General features: G+C 42.7%; 1 protein-coding gene across 5 annotated transcripts in view; it reads right to left on the reverse strand.

The window, feature by feature from the left end:
- The window catches only part of P4HA2 (prolyl 4-hydroxylase subunit alpha 2), a 30,575-nt gene extending 11,848 nt beyond the window's left edge, over positions 1-18,727 (reverse strand). For 4 of the 5 annotated variants that reach the window (XM_055719023.1, XM_055719025.1, XM_055719027.1 and 1 more), the window contains exons 1-9: positions 18,620-18,727; positions 17,462-17,565; positions 10,230-10,329; positions 8,384-8,480; positions 6,140-6,291; positions 4,507-4,644; positions 3,024-3,263; positions 1,092-1,303; positions 120-296 (exon numbers count right to left, since the gene is read on the reverse strand). In XM_055719023.1, the coding sequence (XP_055574998.1) occupies positions 120-296; positions 1,092-1,303; positions 3,024-3,263; positions 4,507-4,644; positions 6,140-6,291; positions 8,384-8,480; positions 10,230-10,311 (1,098 nt within the window). In that variant the 5' untranslated portion in view covers positions 10,312-10,329; positions 17,462-17,565; positions 18,620-18,727. Of the gene's footprint in view, positions 1-119; positions 297-1,091; positions 1,304-3,023; positions 3,264-4,506; positions 4,645-6,139; positions 6,292-8,383; positions 8,481-10,229; positions 10,330-17,461; positions 17,566-18,487; positions 18,509-18,619 lie in introns of those variants that run through there. The other variant, XM_055719024.1, reaches the window with a different exon arrangement.
- Positions 18,728-19,035: the final 308 nt, after the last annotated feature.

Below are 19,035 nucleotides of genomic sequence, written 5' to 3' on the forward strand. Positions count from 1 at the left end.
TGCAGTGTATCATCTGTAGTATGAAACCAGATCTTTCAAATCCTTTGCCTAGTCTTTGCTAACAGAGATTAAAGCATGGAATTAGCAGTCATTAGTGAGATGGAAGAGGGGAAACTTACCCTTGGCTTAGCTAGTTGTTTAATTTTCTCAATTTCTTCATCAGACATGACATCATAGTACCGTACAATATGAGGGCTATCCCATTCATCTTCTTCCTTAAAGGGAGCTATGAGCAAATGAGGGTTTCTATTTCCATCGTGGTACCTACAAAAGAGCCTTTTCTGCCTTCGAGGTGTCTGAAACAAAATGCCAAACAAAACATTGTTTGCTTAACCACTTTTCATGAACTTAAAAACAGGCAAGACAAAAAAAGGAAAGTGAGCTTCATTCCACAAACACTGTAAAAGTCATCAGCTGACTAGCAAATTTAAGAGGTAAGCATGAGTGATTCTGCAATTTACTGCAAATAAAGAGCAACATATGCCACTCAAGATACCACTGAGCAACATCCAAAACACTAAAGTTCAGGAGAACTAAATCATAATAGGTTACAGATCAAGCAAATAATTGCACCAACAGCCACCTGTAAATAAAGTGTGGTTCTTATGATTAAGACTATGCAGATGGAATAAATGGATTCCTTTCCCTGCACTGTGAATTAAAGCCACATTTTCAAGAAGTAACAGAGACTGGCTGGTCAAAATAGTCACTGCAGCACAAGGACATGTCTAAGATGCAAAAAGGAAGGAACAACACGATTCCGTAAGTGTGGCAAAGCGTAACCAACTCTAGTGGAAAAAGCCTCCAAGTATATTTACAGCCAGCATTTGAAATGGCCGAGCAGGCAGACTGAGGAGAACCAATCAATTTTCAACCTTGAAGAGTTACAGTTGAAAGCTGGTTTTCTGTCTAGGATTAACAGCTAAAGATAGAGAGGCCAAGACAAAGTACAGATCTCAGCCTGGACAGAACTACATTTAATTTTTTCTTAAAAAAACAGTTTCACAAAGAAAAAACTTAACACGTTCCACCAAGCTTGATCACCCTTATGCAAAGGCCGCGTAGTCAAGAAACTTTTGCCTTTCTCTTACCATTTTTACCCCTTCACCTCTGCAAAGGGCCTCATAGATATCACGCTCTGGCAAGTAGTCAAGAGGCCTCTCATAGGCACCACTTTGCACCACTGGTTCTGTTGTTGTCACGGTTTTGTTTATTGACCTCTCTTTCTTCTCTTCCTCTCTCTCCTTCTCCAGCAACTTCTCAAAGTACCGCAGATTACTGCCTGCTCTCTCATGAGTACTGTCTTCATTGGGAGAAAAACAGACAGAACCAGTGAGGTATGTAATCTCAGGAACTGTTAACACAAACAGGTCTTTGTATCAGAGACAACTATAGTTCTCCCCTTCTTAAAGCACTATCAGGCAATCAAAGGCATCGGCACCGGGAAATTTCTGTCTTTGCAGAGGGAAGATAGGCATAGTGTGCAAAAGAATCTTTTCTGTAAGGATCTGTCACAAAACTTGTATTCCGGGGGTGGGGGGGAAATAACACACAAATCCAAATGGTTTTGGTCTTCACATACCTCCTTTCCTTTCAGCTTTTCTGACCAGTTCTACTTAAGATAAGCAGATCATGAAGCTCATCAGCAGAGATCAAGGTAGTCTACTTGTTGCACCCCTCCCTTCCACCATGCTCCTCATTCACACTGTGCAAGCATGCTTTAGCCAAGGACTGCAAGGGAGTCCCAGCCACAAACTTCAGTCCCAAAGACTTCCTCACAGTTGGGAAGCTCACAGGTATGCATTACCACTTTAGCAGCCCACCCACAGCATCCATCTCTAGATGTCTGTAACAGGCTTATATGGGAGGTATCCTGGATCACTACCATCATTGAACTTATTAGTGATGTATTAATCATGTTAGTTGAATCAATAATCATCATCAATAGGTCTTCACCCAGCATAACTAAGAAGGAACAATTTCCCATCACCAATGTTTCTGGACACCAGCACCTAGAAAACTTTCTTTCCCTTCTGGCCCTCCCAAACTTAACTGTGTTTATCTTACACAACTAACCCAGAAGGCCACTGAAGTAACCACTTAGTACAGCTTAGGCTAATAGTAGCCAGACGAGGAAGTTGAGCCCAGAGCAGAGAAAGCTGCTGCTCCCAGAGGGGACTGCCAAGTCTGTTCCATTGTTTGGTGCAGATAAGGATTTGGATTCTGCTGTCAGTGCTAAACCCTATTGCAGAAGGAGCTAGATTCAATACATATTCTTTTTCTTCTAGATTCTGATTTATGAATTCCAATGCCTGCAGAAATTAGACCGATACATATTTTTCAAAAGAAAGGTTTCAACCACACTCAGGATGCAACTAACATCTAAACTAAGAACCACAGCTGGTTAAGGAAAAAACACAAATACATAACACAGCAGATGTTAACTCTATGCAGGAAGTAGGCAAAGTTGGATAGAAAGCAATGTTTATTTGCTTACCCAAGAAAAAGCTAGAAACAGACCTGAGAGAAAAGGAGGTTTTAAAAAACTCAACCTGTTCTAAATATTCAAAAATAAATACTTTAAGATCTCAGGTAAGGTAGTCTTTCGGCATCAAAAAATACCTGCACTGAGGAACGAAGAGGAGTATATGAAGTCAGTAGGACTTTACAGAAGTTACAGCACACTGCCCAAGTCTGTGGTAGTCTTTATCTCCACTCGAGAAACTCAAGACTTAACCGCTACCAAACACAGTGTGTCAGTGCACTGAAGCAAAGCTCACAGGTACTGCAGTCAGACACACATTTGGTCTTTGGGTAATAACTGCATGGACTATAAGTCAGCTTGCTAAAGTTATTTCATGCATATGTAGAATAGTTGTCTTTTCCAGGACCTATGTTTATTTTAAGTCACCTGGCATGATATCCTTCCAGTCAGCTCACCAATATGTATGGGCCATGACTGCTCTTGGCTCTGTTGCTGGCAATACTCCCGAGTGCTAGGATAGGGTGTCTTTTGTTCTTACCAAGGGATATCAGGCGCCTGGTAAACTCCATGGCTCTGTGTAAATCCCCAAACTGGAAAACAGCATAGCTGAGATAATCTAGGATCTCCACTTTGCTGACTGTTGTATCCTCCCCCTCATCATGTTGTTTTAAGGCTTGTTCCATCCAGAGCACTGTGTGATAGTAGTCTCCATCATTGTAAGCAGTCTTCCCCATACCAAAGCAGTCACCAACTGTCAAAGTTGATCTATATTTTGTTCCTAAAACCAAAAGGATAGCTTTAAGCAATCCACACAGAAGCATCTTTGCCTTCAAATACATGGGCGCATTGAGGAACATCTGTAAATACACATTTTCATCATCCAAAAAGGCTTCTAAAAGTCAATACTTTCACAATATTTTAGGTTCTGTACTGAACTGATCACCCTCAGAGTTAAAGATTAAATTCTATCCTAATTCTGTGCATTAATTCCTTTGGAAATTGAGACATTTAACATAGAAATTACAGCATTAAGCTATTGAGTGTTCTGTTTAGACAAAAGCTGAGCAGACTAGCAGCTTAACAGATTTTACTGAACCTACAAATTAACACCGGTAGATGATCAGAGAAGCCTGACCAAATGCAGGGCTAGCTTGTCTGCTCGTTACTGGAGATGGGTATTTGTGCGTAAGAAAGCTGATGGCTATTAATACAAACTGTGTATCCATTTGACTAACTGCACTGATTTCTGGTTGCTCCAGCTCAGCAGATACACGGGTAAGACTTTAAGTTCATTGTTAATAACCTAAATATAACTAAAACTATACAGTCAGCTGCTCTACCTACACTTCAGCAAAGCCTATTCAGCTTGTAAACAAGGTGTTGCTACCAACCATAACCTGTCTCAGTAAGCCTCTCATAAGCAGCAACAAACATTTATCAGGACTCAGCTGCCAAAACACTGAAGCATCCCAATATACTATGCACTTTCCAAAACATCTCTGTGGCAAACACTATTAATCCTCATTTCACAGATAAAGAGCAGAAGCAAAGTTATTCAACCACAGCCTCACTGGAAGACCACAACGAACAAGAACAGAGCCAAGCTTTGTAAGAGCCAGAGCAATGAATTATGGAGCAGCTCCCTCCCTTGGTTCATAAGTTATTTGGGGCAGGAAGTATCCATGGTTATCTGCTTACACAGCAACTAGCACAAGAAAGTATGTCATCCTTTGTTGTTTTGGTATACCAATCATAAAAGCCAGCATTTTCTTTTAAGTAATACTAATTTTTAAAAAACACACTACTTGAGCTGCACGCTACTGCGGACCATAGCTCTGGCTTGGGTAGGTTCTCAAAGCACTGACATAGATAATGTCCTCAAGAATTGAAGCCACACAGACACTCAGCATCACGGTTCTTCCTCACTACGGAAAAAGAGACTTCTGGAGAGAAACACCTTCTGCAAAGAGCTTGAGGATGTTACCAGTTCCTTTTAAAGCAGGAGACCTTTGTGCACTTACCTGGTAAGTTTCCTCGAGAGAGGGTTTCAGGATCCAGTTTGTATGTGTCCTGCAGGCGCATCAGAGCCTTTGCAGCTCCAGTCTCATCTTCTTCAGTTGGAAAAAACTGACGCTGAATTGTCAGATTTGTAATAAATCCTTTGCAGTAAAAGGGGAAGATGTTACTTCCAGAGTTTAGATAAATATCAGTACCAGATTACCACAGAAAAGGAAACACCTGCTGTGTTTTGGGAATTGAGATTCAAATAATCCAGGTTTTAAGTGTCTTATTAGGCTCCCAAGTTATAAACACAATGCTTTCTGTCCCATTAAGAAATACAGCTCACAAGCAAAAGATAAAGGATAAATAACCAAAACTCTTAGCTTTCTTGTGCTACACAATTACCAAAGTACAATGTGAATCTATGATCTTCATTTTCCCGTAATCTCTTTCTAGCATGAAAGCTTAAGAGCTTTCATCAGTTCTCTGGAACTATCGAGAGACAACTGCAGATCCTCATACTGGACAATTTCAGATTCTGTACTCCAACCTGTAAAGCCACGAGAGCTTTCAGGATCTCAGCCCAAGGGACACAGACTCTGATCCAGGATCCCCTAAATAGGGCTACAGCCTTACTCACTAAGAGGCTTTTAAACTTGACAAGTAAAACCAGATGACATTTAGAAATAAAATAAGTGAACTACATAAACATATCAAGGTTACACAGCAGGTTGGTTGGGTAGAAGCAGGGCGATTAACTGAAGGAAAACCACCCAGGCATTTCCAGTCACACAGCAAGCAGAACTAGAAAAGGAAGCCTTTAGAAAAAGAATTAATGACAAAAATACTCAATAGAATTGAGTATTTTATTTCCATCTAGGATGACTATTCCAAAAGGCAATAAAAATCTTAGCTGGATAAAACTTCCAAGTACCTAAACTTTAGCATATGCAGAGTACAAAGGGAAAACATGTGTTCTGCCCGAAAACAGTCTCTTCTCCCTTACTTTCAGGGATCCAGTAAAAATAAACCTCCATTTAAAAAAACAAAACTGTGGAAGCAAATTCAGGCAGACACTTTGACAATGATGCAAAACCAAAGATTAGTACTGGAAACATTTGATTCAGAAGGCTAGGTTTACCGATAGCAATTGTGTATTATCCTGTTATCAACAGACCAACTACAACATCTGGCAACTCCAGTGCTGGGGCTGATATGAATGCCTTCAACGATGCAGCATGGGTCTCATTTTGATTCTTAAGTCTTACACACTGATCAACATGGTCAAAAAAACAATGATCACGAAAATAAGCAACAGACTGGGAAAGCAGATAAGTGAGTTTTACATATAAAGGAACATAAAGCTCAAGACTAGGCATAAAACAATAGTTGTCAACATAGCCAACAACTTTAGCATATCCTATTCTCCCCTTTTTCCCTTAACAAAACAAGTACCAGCTTGAGTCCTGACTGAAATGTGTTTCAGTGGCAAGTTTCACTCACTCAGGTAATGTGTAAACAAGAGGCCAGTCATTACTTTAAGTTTCAAACAAGCTTAGCAACAATATTTAAACCACAGCCGAGTTCACAGCTTTTCAGAATATAAGCAGCAACTGTGTCATAAGGCTACCTCCTGATATCTTCCCCACTTACCATTTGTTGTATCCTGAAGAACTAGGTTTTCCAATTCCAGCCAGTCTGTATTTAAACGCTTCACCAGCTTATATGCATTTACAGGATGTGCCAGATACCCTTCTGGATCAGAGGTCGATTTGCTAGTCAGTATATCCATTTTTTCAGCCCAGCTGGAATGGGAAGTGTATACCTCAGTCTGAGAACAATTTACAAACGCACATATTCCTTCTTAAGTCATTCCAATTACACAGCTACAATCAATTTATTGCTGCTTTCACCATCATCACTACCTCTCAAGCTTTCAACTTCACAAAGATAGAGCGAAGTACAACTGATTTGTAAATTACAAGTCTTTCTTTTAAAAGGGATTTGTTTCCCTGCTTACTACTTCAAGCCTTACTACTGTATGCATGCATGTCACTTGCAATGAGTCTAGCCATTAATTTTCAGCACAATACACTTCAGAAAACAATGACATAGAGCACACAATCACCATGACTGTCATTTATCTATCTCTTAGTAAAAACATAAATAAAACTCCAAGAGCTTTTTAGCTTTACAGAAACTAAATCCTAAACTTTGGTTTTCAGACTGGAAACCCTCAGAAAGTACAGTGGCAGTGCTGTCAGCCACCCAGATTACACTGTTGGTCAGCTTTGAAGCAGTAGTTAGTGGGAAACTTCATCCTCTGGTCACAGTACATTTGAACTGCCAACTACATTGCTGATGCTACAGTGAGAATTTCTTCTGTTGCCCTTCATATTATCCCTCAACACAAACACCTGGCCAAGCTATGTGTTCCTCTGATACTCAACAGGAAGAAAACACTGCTGAGAAGCTAATAACTGAACTCAAAGTCCCTGCACTGAACTGAACTCAACTGAACTGGACTCAAAGTCCCCTTTGAGCATGTATTCTCAAATTCAGTAAGCCATGAATGAACTATGGTTACAAACAACTTCACATAAGCACAGATAAAATATTGTCAGACTACCTGGCTTCTTTGTACTGTGATGCTGCAACAGAAAACAAAAGATTCCAGAGATCCTTTGTAGGGATATCAGATCATCTAACATACTTAAGACCAGTCTTACCTGCACTCCCTTTTTAGACTTTCACTGCTCCTAATATTTATTTTGCAAATAATACAGTCAAGTTCTAGCCTCTTTACTCACAACACAATGATTTTGAATTTTGGAAGTAACACACAATGCTGAAAAGCATTACTATATTCAAATGATAGAATTTAGCACCTCTGTTACCAAGTATATGCTTCATACACTAGCAGGATACAAGGACTCAAATACTGACGCAGTGATAGAATACTCTTGCTTACAAATACAGCAAAATACAAATCATCTGAACACTTAACACATTAAAAAAGCACTCACACACATCAATGTTTTGCTCGAAAAGGCAGCTTTTCAAGAAATTAACATCTGTGTATATACAAGTGCCAAGGCATTCCTATCATTTCACTGCTCCATAGCCCCATCCCCACCCTATAGCCCCAAAGGAAGATCAAACCACTACATATAGCCTGGAGTTTAGAATTTTTTTTGAAACATGGCTCCATTTAAAGACACTCAGCTCTACAGAACCTGGACCTCATTTAGACTAGTGTCACACCCTATTAGATACTACTTTCAGCTCAAGAAAACATGAACAGTCTTCCCAACGGACACAGAGAACACTGATTGTCAGCAAGAGCCTTTCAAGTGATCTAAGCAATCAGGATAATGTCTCAGATGTGCCGTAGCCAGGTCAGCAACTGATGGGAACAAGGCAGGAAAGCTGTCCCTGAAGGGAAAGCCAATACAGGAAGGAAGCTGGGGATTCAGTGCATGCTCCACTAAATGCAACTGCCACACTTCACCGTAAGCAGTGCCAGTGCTGTGAAACAACAGGCAGCGCAGAGCGCTGGCACCCAGAGGCATTTAACTCACAAGTGGGCAAGGCTCCTCTGACATAAGTAGTCTTCTCCACAGGAGCACTGTAATGGTACAAGGAAAGGGAAAAGTGGGAAGAGCCCAGCAGACAGTTTCTAAACAAGCAGACAAAGTCTAAATGATATCTGAAGCAGGGCCCCTTCTCTACAGGTTTATGGGAATAAATTACAACCAAGTGAGTACCTATGGTATCACTGATTCTGAGGAAATACTAACAAGATCCAGCAGCAAGAAGTAATGACAGAAAGCTGTGGTGTAATCAAACACAGATGAGCCATTTTGTCACCCTTCATTATGCAAACCTCTTCCCCACCTTTTAATCTGAGAGAGCTTGGTCTCTTCTGCTCTGATATATTCCTTTAAAGACTGTACCAAGTCTTTCTCTGCATAAATCAGGTCTGTCATTTGACCTAAAAAACAAGAGTATGAGCAAATGTTAATCAGACCTAAAAAAGTAACAGTTTCCAACAGCACAGAAGACAGACCTTAAATGCTCTAGGGCTATTAAAACCACCACAAAGAACAGACAAATTGAGGGTGTGCACTTCAATGCCTGTAAACCACAACAACTATTTATACATACAGGTCTGGCATTTAAATGCTTCAAGAGGCTTTTAAAATCCCAGTTTCAGTGGCTTACATACCTTTGCTGCAACTGCCTCCAAATAACCTGTAGTATTATAACTGTATGCAAGCTAGTCAAAAGAAAGGTTTAGCATTAATACAGCTATTGAGTCAAAGCAACAAAAGATCCAAATAGTTGCCAAAGCATCTGTTCTACATATGGATACAGATTAGGTCACACTAATAAATTGTTAGTGTAACCATTGGCATCACTTAAAGTTACAGCTTTTCAATATGGGTAACTGTGGAAACACAGCCTAACATGAAGTACAAAGGAATTTCAGACTAAAGTTTCTAGACTGCCACACAAACTCTCTCCTGATTAGCATTAGTGGAAATTGCTAGCATGTCAATCCTAATTGCTATGACAAATTTTGCTTTTCAAAGACCAAACACTGAAAGACCGGATGAGATTTATAAATGCAGCCACAGCATTAGTTTCAGCATTCCACAGTAATTATTAACAAGGCATGATTAAGCAGATGGAAGTCAGCATGCTGTGCTATTTTCAGCATTAGGAAAGGTTCAGAAACAGCTAAGTGTAAAGAAAAGGTGACCCCTCACAGTAACTTTGTACAAAAAGCTACTTAGGAAAAAGAAAACCAAATAATACACGTAGTTAAATACTGTTTAGCCAACTCCAGAGCACAGGCGCATGTGCTGGAGCTCGGTAGTGAAACACCATTGCCTTGCTCTGGCTGAGTGGTTCCACACAGTGATGCAAAAGAAACCACTAGCAGCTTTGAGTTTTACCATTCAGAAACACAGCTCCACCAAGCTCAAAGCGTATGTTAGAGAACAGCCAGTTTAGTTAATCTCTAATATCCTTGGGGCAGGGGGGGGGGGTGGGGGGGGGGGGTGGGAACTCCCCACAGTATTCCACAGGAAAATATTAGACCAAGTCACAGCAGAAACCTCTGTTGGTGTTTATTTTATTTCACTCTACCAGTCATACATGGTTGCATCACAGCCATTAGCACACAAGAACTAAGTTGTCATAAAAATAAATTTCTTTTCAGAATTTATAACAATGTAAATTCTTTGGTATTTATTCAAGTCTTCCAAGACACACACAAGGGGGATATTTTTTCCTTCTGACCCCTCACTCTAGCTTTTTGAGAAGACAGGAGATCTCAGGTTCTGTGAAAGAAAATATTCCACATATTTATCACTTCAATTATTTTCATAAATCAAATTCAGAACTGTACTTTTTACCATAAGGTCTGTACTGTGTTCAAGTTGACGACAGGTGCACATTTCTTAACACAGGCACTGTCTAACTTAACTGACAGAGCCCCTGGAGAAGCTTGTATCATGTTGCTCACAATGTGCTAAGTTACCCACGTGCAAACAAATTGCACTGATGCAAGATTTGCAATTCAGAATAGCATCAAGGATGCAGCAGAGTAGCTTTTCCTAACATAGACAGTGTTTGATAGGGCCATATGAAGAAAGCCATGTGCTGCAACTGTAAACTTCAGTTTTTGCAATCACATTAACTTCATCACAACATTGTGCATTGGTTCCTTCCATACCTATGGAGGTGAAGAACTCTGCTTCTGTGTGCCAGACCAGGAAAATGCAGGTAAAGAACACCAACTGTAGCCAGGGCTTCATCTTCCAGATTGCTCAAACCTGTAGCAAAAAGGAAAAGGAGGGCTAAAAAGGATTAATATTTGTGAGAAAAAAATCCAAGGCATTATTCTTCCTCTTCAGTCATTTCACCCTCATGAAAATTATTTAGGTCCTTGAAAGACTGAATTCTAATCAGTAAAGCTTGAAAAAGTCTTCTTTGACCACAGAAGCTGTTACTTAACACAATCTCAATGTGTAACCAAATGCTCTCTGATATACTCTTTGGGATTTACATTGAAGACACTGCAGTCCATAGAAGGCTTACATGACAGAAGCAATATATTGTCCCTTGAGACATTGGGAACAAAATCTTCTGCAAGGGCAGCTCAGTGCCTTCCACGTCATGCATGATTATAGCTGGAAAATAGGAGAGTATGAAAATTTGTATTGTATTCCAATAATAACAAAAGTCTAAATTAAATGGTCAGACTTCTAGCATACTGTGAAGCTCAGTTACATAAACTGTCTAGAAATACAAACAGTGAGACAGCCAAATAGAGAAATATAGCATTTTGTAGTGTGGAAGTGGCAGCAATGGTTGGAGAAGTTGAAATTTCCAGCTCTGCTTATTCAAGATGCATCTTTCCAGCACATGGGCCTCTGGGCACAACCCTTATGACTTCTGTATTTCAAAGGCTGTGCCAGCTTAGAAACCTAGCCCCTTGAGATGGAGGCTGAAAGCAAGCTGTTGTATTTCTAAGAGCACAACCCACACAGGACATGGAAGGGAAAGACTGAGCAGACAGGCAGACAAGGTAGTAGCCAAGTGAAGTAAGGGATGCAAGGTTTGTACAGAACAGACTCCTGGGAGCTATAATTCCCCTGGTAGATCTGATGGCCAGGACTGCCTCCTATGCAGAATTTATGAGGAGCCTGCGCTGCACTTGGATCAGCCCACAGCTCACTGGAACCGCCTGTTCACTGATCAGGAACAGCCACCACAGCCAGCCCCCACATACAAGCTCCGCTCTCAGCAAACACTGAGCTGTCAGAACACCCATGCACGCAGTGGCAGAAGGATGATGACAACTGTTCACCTTAATTCAACAAGCAATTCTTTTCTCCTACCCAACATAACTGGGTAAACTGGTGGCTGGAAAAGACCGCTTGCAACCTGCTCTGACTCCAAATACAGTAAACAACCTGCAGCTATTTGGGGCAAAATAGCATCACTTAAATCTGATGAGAAAGGAGGACAGAGCAGAGAACAAAAGGGAAAAAACACAGAATATCCCAAAATTTCAAGCAATGCAGCAAGTAGGAAGGTATTAAAATAAGATAATTCTTGAACAACTCTAGCTCCTTGTTCCCTTGGGGCTCTATATATCTATCTGCCTGCACATCATGAGACAGAAGTGAAAGGTGGTTATCACTCTTTCCTTCTGGGTTTTCAAGCCCACAGCATGATAGCAGCCCTCACCCTCAGCTGAGCTCACCAGCGCCAAGGATGTAAACACCAAACACACCATCAGTGATCACTATCATCACTAAGACATTAGTAATTACTCTGTTCTCTGCTATTTATTATCACATGGCAAGATGATTATTTTTAAGTTATTCTTTTGATTGCTTTAAAAGACTGCATGAGGAATCATGAACATTTACCACAACAGTTTGCAAGCATGAGTAAGCAGGAAAATGTCTCATGGCATTATAATAAGTCTTCTCCTTTCTCTCTTCTGTTTCTCACCCCCCCTGCAAACCACATATTCCCAAACTGCTTGTTTAAGTTAGTTCAGAACTAGTACATGGGTAATCTGAGAATTGAGCAAAGCTGAATGAATAGTACCATGCAGAGGTCTGCCAATACCGAAAGCCACAATAAGTGATGTAGCAGAAAGCACAGCAAGTCAAAAGCACTTGGGAAGTACATTAATTTGGATATATTAAGCCACAACTGTCCCATCTGCATAGCCTGTCATTGTTTCGCAGAGTGTTTTTTTGGACACACTACACAAAACCTGGCAAAACAATTACAAGGGAATTTTCCTCTTAAAACAGAACTCTACATTCTCTGCTCTACACCTCCCCACCATGTTCTCATGGATGAGGACATCTGCCAAGAAGAACACTTACTACAGCTAGCAGCTTGTCTTTATAGCAGATCTTTAACAGCTTTTCCATCCTACTCAGATTTACTTGAGTCAATAAACAGAAACCTCAGTAAACACAGAACTCAGTTCTTGCTTGAACAAGGACACCTGGCTGCAGGGTTTTCAAATTGTTTGTACACATTCTTTTCACAGCTGTTACTTGGAAAACCAGCACAAATAACTAACTACAGGAGGCTGAACATAATGTTATAACCACATTCTTGGACAGCACAAGCATGTGTGCATACACACACGTATGCATGCCCACCCCACCACAGCTAAACCATCTGCTAACAATGAGGGTAAGAGGCAGAAGGGACATTAGCACCTCCTACCTCAATAACTGAGACAAATGTTTATAAAGCCACTGTGTTTTATTCAAACAGAGAATGAAAGAACTTAGTTGCATAGAAATGCCAGATAGGAAGTCTGCATAGCACAAACAACCTACTTTCCTGGCTTCTTTTCAACAGCATCTTCAAATGACTAAGACATCATGCTGGACAGGTGAATTTAGGGTCTCCTTTTATTAAAGGGATACTTACATGGTAACAGCAACATTCCTCTGCACCAGATTGCAAGCACTTGAGCAGAGCAGCTGGGCTCCATTCAGCCTTGGGCTGCAAGAACCTCCCCACACAGGAGCTGAAGCCGGCAGTTCAGGCTGCGCTGAGCTGGGCTTTAAGAGGGCCCAGGACAAGCAGCACAGTGCCCTGGCTTGTCAGGCTACGGCAAGTGCCATCAGCATGGGGCTCCTAAGGCCACACATACCTTTGAGATGAGCACGTACACCACTGCCTTACCTGCAAGACAGCTCTCACTAATGAGAAACTGTCCCAGTAACACTGATAGAACTAAACTTCTCTGCATACAGTAACAGATACTTAACGTTTCGCTCCTTTCCTTCCCTTGAATGTGCCAGCCAGCAAAGCTAAAAACTAACCAAAGGGATATTGTACAGACACTTCTTTAGAGTGTGAGACCTCAATGAATCATTGCTCCCACTGGAAAGAGTGCTGTCAGACTTCAGAGAGCACTGGCAGAGGGGAAAAAGGGTTTTCTAGACAAAATAGACCAGGATGGAATTTTTTCTCCACAAGTTAGACAGAATTCTTTATTAAATAAGCTTTCTAAAAAATCTTAATCAAGAAGATAAAAACATGGACCTGACCTACAAAAGTTTCTTGCACATCTGCCAACGTTATCAGTTTCTCATCCACCCCAAATTTCATATCCAGTCACAGGGGATTCAAGCCAGCTCCCACATGAGCCAAAGGGATAACTTTTTTCAGGTCAGAAGAAACAAGAAGCTATTACTCATCCAGTCACTTTAGGGCTCCCACTTTTGATCAAACTGATAGGATGCAGTCTCCTTTGTATGCCACAGAACAAGAGCATGACCCTAACAGAGCCCTCCTTCAGACAGCAGGCAGCACACCTACCCACATAAGCCAAAGTTAGAGACCCTAAAAACATGAACTTTTCTCTCCATCTTCACCCCACAAAAAAAGACTCAGCAAGTACCATTCACAGTTGGTACCACTGTGTACAAGGGAAGTTGATTTGCATTCTGCCGCCTTTTAAAATAACGTAATAGTAGCAGCATACAGGATAGGTAACCGAAGATGCAAGTTGTGCTGTCTCATGGCTGATTGTTCACTCCCGTCAGTTCCAATTCCCAGATAAGGGTGTCCTCAGAAGAAAAAAAACAAGTCAGAAGAAACCCTCCAATTGCCTGATAGCCTAACTAAAAATGGACTGACAAAAACAAGGCCTTCATCCAGGCTCCAGATTTGCACAGACTTCTCATGGAGGAGAATTAAACTAAGTGGAACATGACCAGCCTATGCAGTCTAAAGAAGAAAAGTCATACCCCTTATTGTTGCTTATTGTGGCAAATCTAGCCAGTGTGACTTGCTGTATTGTGAACTCTCATTTGGATCACATTAACTCCAGAAAAAACCCTGCAGTATTCCTTCCCTCCGCTACTGAGACATGACAGCACTCCCTTTGCTATGGGGCTTCTCCAGGGGAGGTACGGAGCTGGGGTGTGATTTAGCTGCTCCAAACTGCTACCAGCAAAGTCACCTTCCTTTCCAAAGACTGGGGGGAGCTTCAGAGGGTTAATTTCAGCCCCTGTGAATGCATTTCTTCCCAAGTCTGTATTCAAGCCTCCAACCCACAGAACTCAGGTGACATTACCTCACAGCCACTCCAAGATAGTAATACAGTTGGATAACAATTAAAACTTGTATAATTGATAGATCAGAAGTGAAAAAAGAACACTAAGTGTGCAACACTTCATTAAGCCTTATGAAATTACAGTCAAAAACCTGCGTACCATTGCTGGTCTGCAAACTGCCAGCTCACCACATCAAAATGTTACTAATACTGAGCACAGTTCACAGCAGGAATCACTGCTCTGTCAGTATCTTAGGTCATCAGACATCCTCTGTGATGTTTCCTTCATGACAAATTTTAATTACTCCTAACAGATCTAGTTTTCTATTTCTTCCAGGTTTTGAGTGGGGTTTCTGGGTGTTTGGGGTTTTTTCTTTTTTTTTCCCCAGAGCATACAGCAACGGTTTCCTCCAAGTAACTGAGGTACACTACCACTCCCTAGTTAGATTCCATTCTTACAGACCCACACTTTGCTACAGGGGAAGAAGGTTTGCTATGCAAAGTAGTATAACTAGATACTGTCAAAAGCTAACATACCATTTTTGTGAACCACCAGGATGCAACAGCCTACAAGCTGATGACACAAGTAAGGGTTACAGCCCATTTCCTCTTCTGGTCTCGCCTATGCTATTAAAAACACCTGGAAAATCACTGCTAAAATGCTGTTTCCACATGTATCTAAATTTAAAGTATCATGGCAAGATCTAACAAGCAAATCACTACTTCAAAGTCACATCAGGCCACAGATTGGTTCTTGGTGCACATACAGCGGAGGCCCACATGCCAGGCTCTGAAGAATGGCCCATCCTCAAACAGCAATTTGAGGTTGAACTCTCAGATGAGACAACTCCATTTGAGACTTCTCTAAATGCCACAGCTTTCTACCCCATCTTACTGCTTGCAGACACAGCATGAAGTAGTAACAGTGCAACTGGCTTCATTCCCTTTCCCCTCCACAAACAACGGAGTTTCAAAAGCAGGCAACAATCTATCACTATTGATGGCTGTAGATAAGGCTAATTATATTTAAGTGGAAAATAATACAAGAAAACCTGCAAGATTGCTTACATACTTTTTTTAGAGCCAAAAGATGGGCTTAATTGTAAACAGATCTTCAGGATGTTGCCAAGGACAAGCTTCTCTAAGAAAAGCAGTCATAAAAAACCATCCAGGTTGTAGCAGTTTTTCAATTCTTGCAGATTAGCCTGATACATTAGTCAGGAGATGCCTGGCACATTGTGGCAGCTATAAAACTATTTTAAAAAAATATTAAATACTAAGGAAACATTAATTTTATCCTAAGAAAGCAACCACTAGCTGAAGACTTCAAAACAAGTAATTCAGAGCCAAAATTCATTATCCACATCAATTCAGATGATCCAGCATTCAGCTACTCCTCTGACCCACAGAATTTTGGATATAAACGCCTGTCAGTGCCCCACTCAGACTGCCCCATCATATCTCAAACCTCATGTCAGGATTCACACCACCACCGGTGCAGCATGCAGCTAGTTACCTTGCTACAAATAGCTAGCTCTCTGCCACGCCCAGGGAGACATGAGAGGCAGTGCTCCCTTTCAATATTAGGTGCCTCCTCAGAAGCGAGTTCTCTTTCCTCCATCATCAAATAACTGCTTCCCAGCTCCTTCTCCAGTACATGTTGCACTTACTGCTCAAACATGCTTATGCCAACATCACTACCTTGCTTCCCAAAGGGTTTAATGTGCATCTGAAAACAACTCTAATTGGCTAACAAACAATACGGCACAATTACCTTGTACTTTTCAAGGCAAGCCAAAAGGAAGAAAAGTTGTCCACCTGCACACATTAACAAGGATACAGCACATCCATGCAAAACTGTATGAATTTCTTCTAATATGGGACAACTTGTGCCATCCTTCATTATAACAATCTTAGAAATTAATCTTCTTGATTAGCTCCCAACAGTTAGGTTTTTTTGAAAGCCATAACGAAGAATGTTTCTTCTGCACTCCAGCAGGCAAGAAAATTCACGCTAGTCTACAGCGCAGCAAATCTGCCTGCATCTTACTCTGCAGTATCTGCAAGCTCACCCCACATGAAACAGCCTAGATCAAATCCCACAGTCAGTGAAGATGGCAAAACTGCATGCTCTTTTTCCACTAGAGCTTATTTTTTCAATATTAAAATTTAGACTGCATTTTACTTTGCAAATCCCGTAATTTTAATATTACCATGATACTTAACCTTCCACAGGCTCATAGTATTAGGGAAAATATCCTCCTGTTCAGAAATAAGGGGTTTTTTTTGTAGGAAAAGGTCTACTGTCAGCAAACTGTTTCTTTCAATGAATATCAGCAATTTAATTACAATCAGACATTATCGCGGAGGTGCAGGGGTTGACTATTCTGAGATCACCCCAGAACCTGCCCCCTACAATACACTGCATTCTCATTTCTCAGACATATTGAAAACCATACAGAAAAATCAGAACTATTCATAGGAAAAACATCTATGTTTACAGCTTGCTTCTTTGGAAGTTTGCCAATATGCACAGCATGGAAATTATAAACAGACTGGATTCCTGACTTCAACCTAGAGCAAAAAACTTCTTACACTAAACGGTAAATTGTGCTCCCTCTGCTGTTACTGTCTTTGAAATACATAATCATACTCTGGGCTCATACTTCCTTGCACTGCTTCCCAGAGCATGATTAGCTACACTAAAAAAACAGAAACTCAAGAAATTATGGCATAAGCAAGAAGCAAAATTCTTGTCTCTTAGTGTCACAGCAATGCCAGTTTACAGCTGTGGAATAATGTTCTGCCTGTAAAATATGAGTGGCAGTTATTGGTTGCTATATATGTTTCCAACGTACCTGTGGGATTATTTCCTAGGTCCTTAATGCCAGCAAGCTGAAGTATTACCCTGGTAAAGATGGCTGTGGTGGCCTCTCTGCTCAGCTTCACCCGCACAGAGCACCTATAAAATTAAGGGGCCAGAGGTTTTGTTGCAAGAATGTCTCCTAGGGAAGCCTACTTTCTGTACTGCTACAGAACACGGGTGATGCCGGGCTAGGAAAACCAAACACCACAGAGTTAGCTCCAAACATTGTCTTTATTTACACACCGTCTTTCCTTCTTGCTTTCAGGTTACAAGGGCATTTTTTGCTGCTTGAAATAAACTTATTCCTGTCTGGTCAAAAGCATGTTTTGCTCTACTGTGCCCCAGCTGAGCTGTGGTAGCTAACTTTGATACCAGGCTGCTCTCTTGCACAGCCCTTTTCCACCAAGGCTGCACTGCACCCGCCGCGGCGGCCGCCTGCGCCCCCGGGCCATCACCCCAGCTCAGCTGCGCCCGCTGCCACACACATGGACAAGCATGTTTGGGAAAACCAATCTCAGGTTAAAACAGAATGAGACAGGAGCAGAACAAGCAGATTTTGAACACCTTTGTGAAGCACAAGGCACCCTACACTCTGCCCTGCGAGCGTGCAGCTGGCAGCGCACACAGCCAGCAACGCGGCGGGCACCAGGACCTTCCCAAGCGGCGGCATCAGTCACCCCAAACCCCAAAGGGCAAGGAAAAGGGGAACCAGCCCTGCCACGTTTTGGTAACGATAACACTTCGAACATGTTGAGAGAAACCCGGTAATTTTTTTTTATGTTATTTTCGGCTTTTTCCCCCAGGCAAGGGGCACGGGCAGCGCCCGCCGGGGGGCCGGGCGAGCACAGAACCGCGGCACCTGAAAGCCGGGCCCTCCTTCCCAGTCAGCCCCGAGCCCGCTGCCCCCACGGGGCCCGACCCCCAGCCCGGCCCCGGCTTCCCCCGCTCTCCTCAGGAGGGGCCTCCCGCCAGCCCGGGGGAGGGGGGGAGCCCCGAGCGGGCTGCGGCAGCGGCTCACCCGCGGGGGGCTACAGCCCCTCAGCGCTGCAGGGGGCGGGCGCTGCTTCACCTGCGGCCGCGCCACCGCCAGCCCAGACACCCCGGGGCACCGCCATCCCGCCCACGCCCCGCCGAGCGCAGCGCAGCTCACCCGCCAGCCCGCAGCCCTGCTCGCCGCGCTTCTAGAACCGCCCCGGCCCTTCCAGCCGCGCCGCGCCCGGCCCCGCTCCTATTGAGCCGCCGCCACGTTTGAAGCCCCGCCCCCAACCCCGCCCCCCCTACCGTAATGCCGCCAGTAGCGCCGCACACGCCTCGCCGCCCCCCGCGGCGCCCAGCGGCGCCCTCCGTCACCTCAGGCCCCTGGGGCGCGGCCGTGGGGCCAGGCCCGGCCTGGAGGCGGGGTGTTCCCGGGTTAAAAGCGGATGTCACTGAGAAATTAAGCACCTGTAAAGCCTGCTTGCTTTCTAAAAACCCGCCTGCCTGGCTCTGAAAGCCTCTTCTGTGGGGTCGCGGTTGGAACCGGCTGCACTGCCCCTTGGGCAGCTGCTGGTCTCCTCAGGAGAAGGA

The sequence above is a fragment of the Falco cherrug genome, chromosome 8 (genome assembly GCF_023634085.1).
Source record: "Falco cherrug isolate bFalChe1 chromosome 8, bFalChe1.pri, whole genome shotgun sequence".
Classification (NCBI taxonomy): Eukaryota; Metazoa; Chordata; class Aves; order Falconiformes; family Falconidae; genus Falco; species Falco cherrug.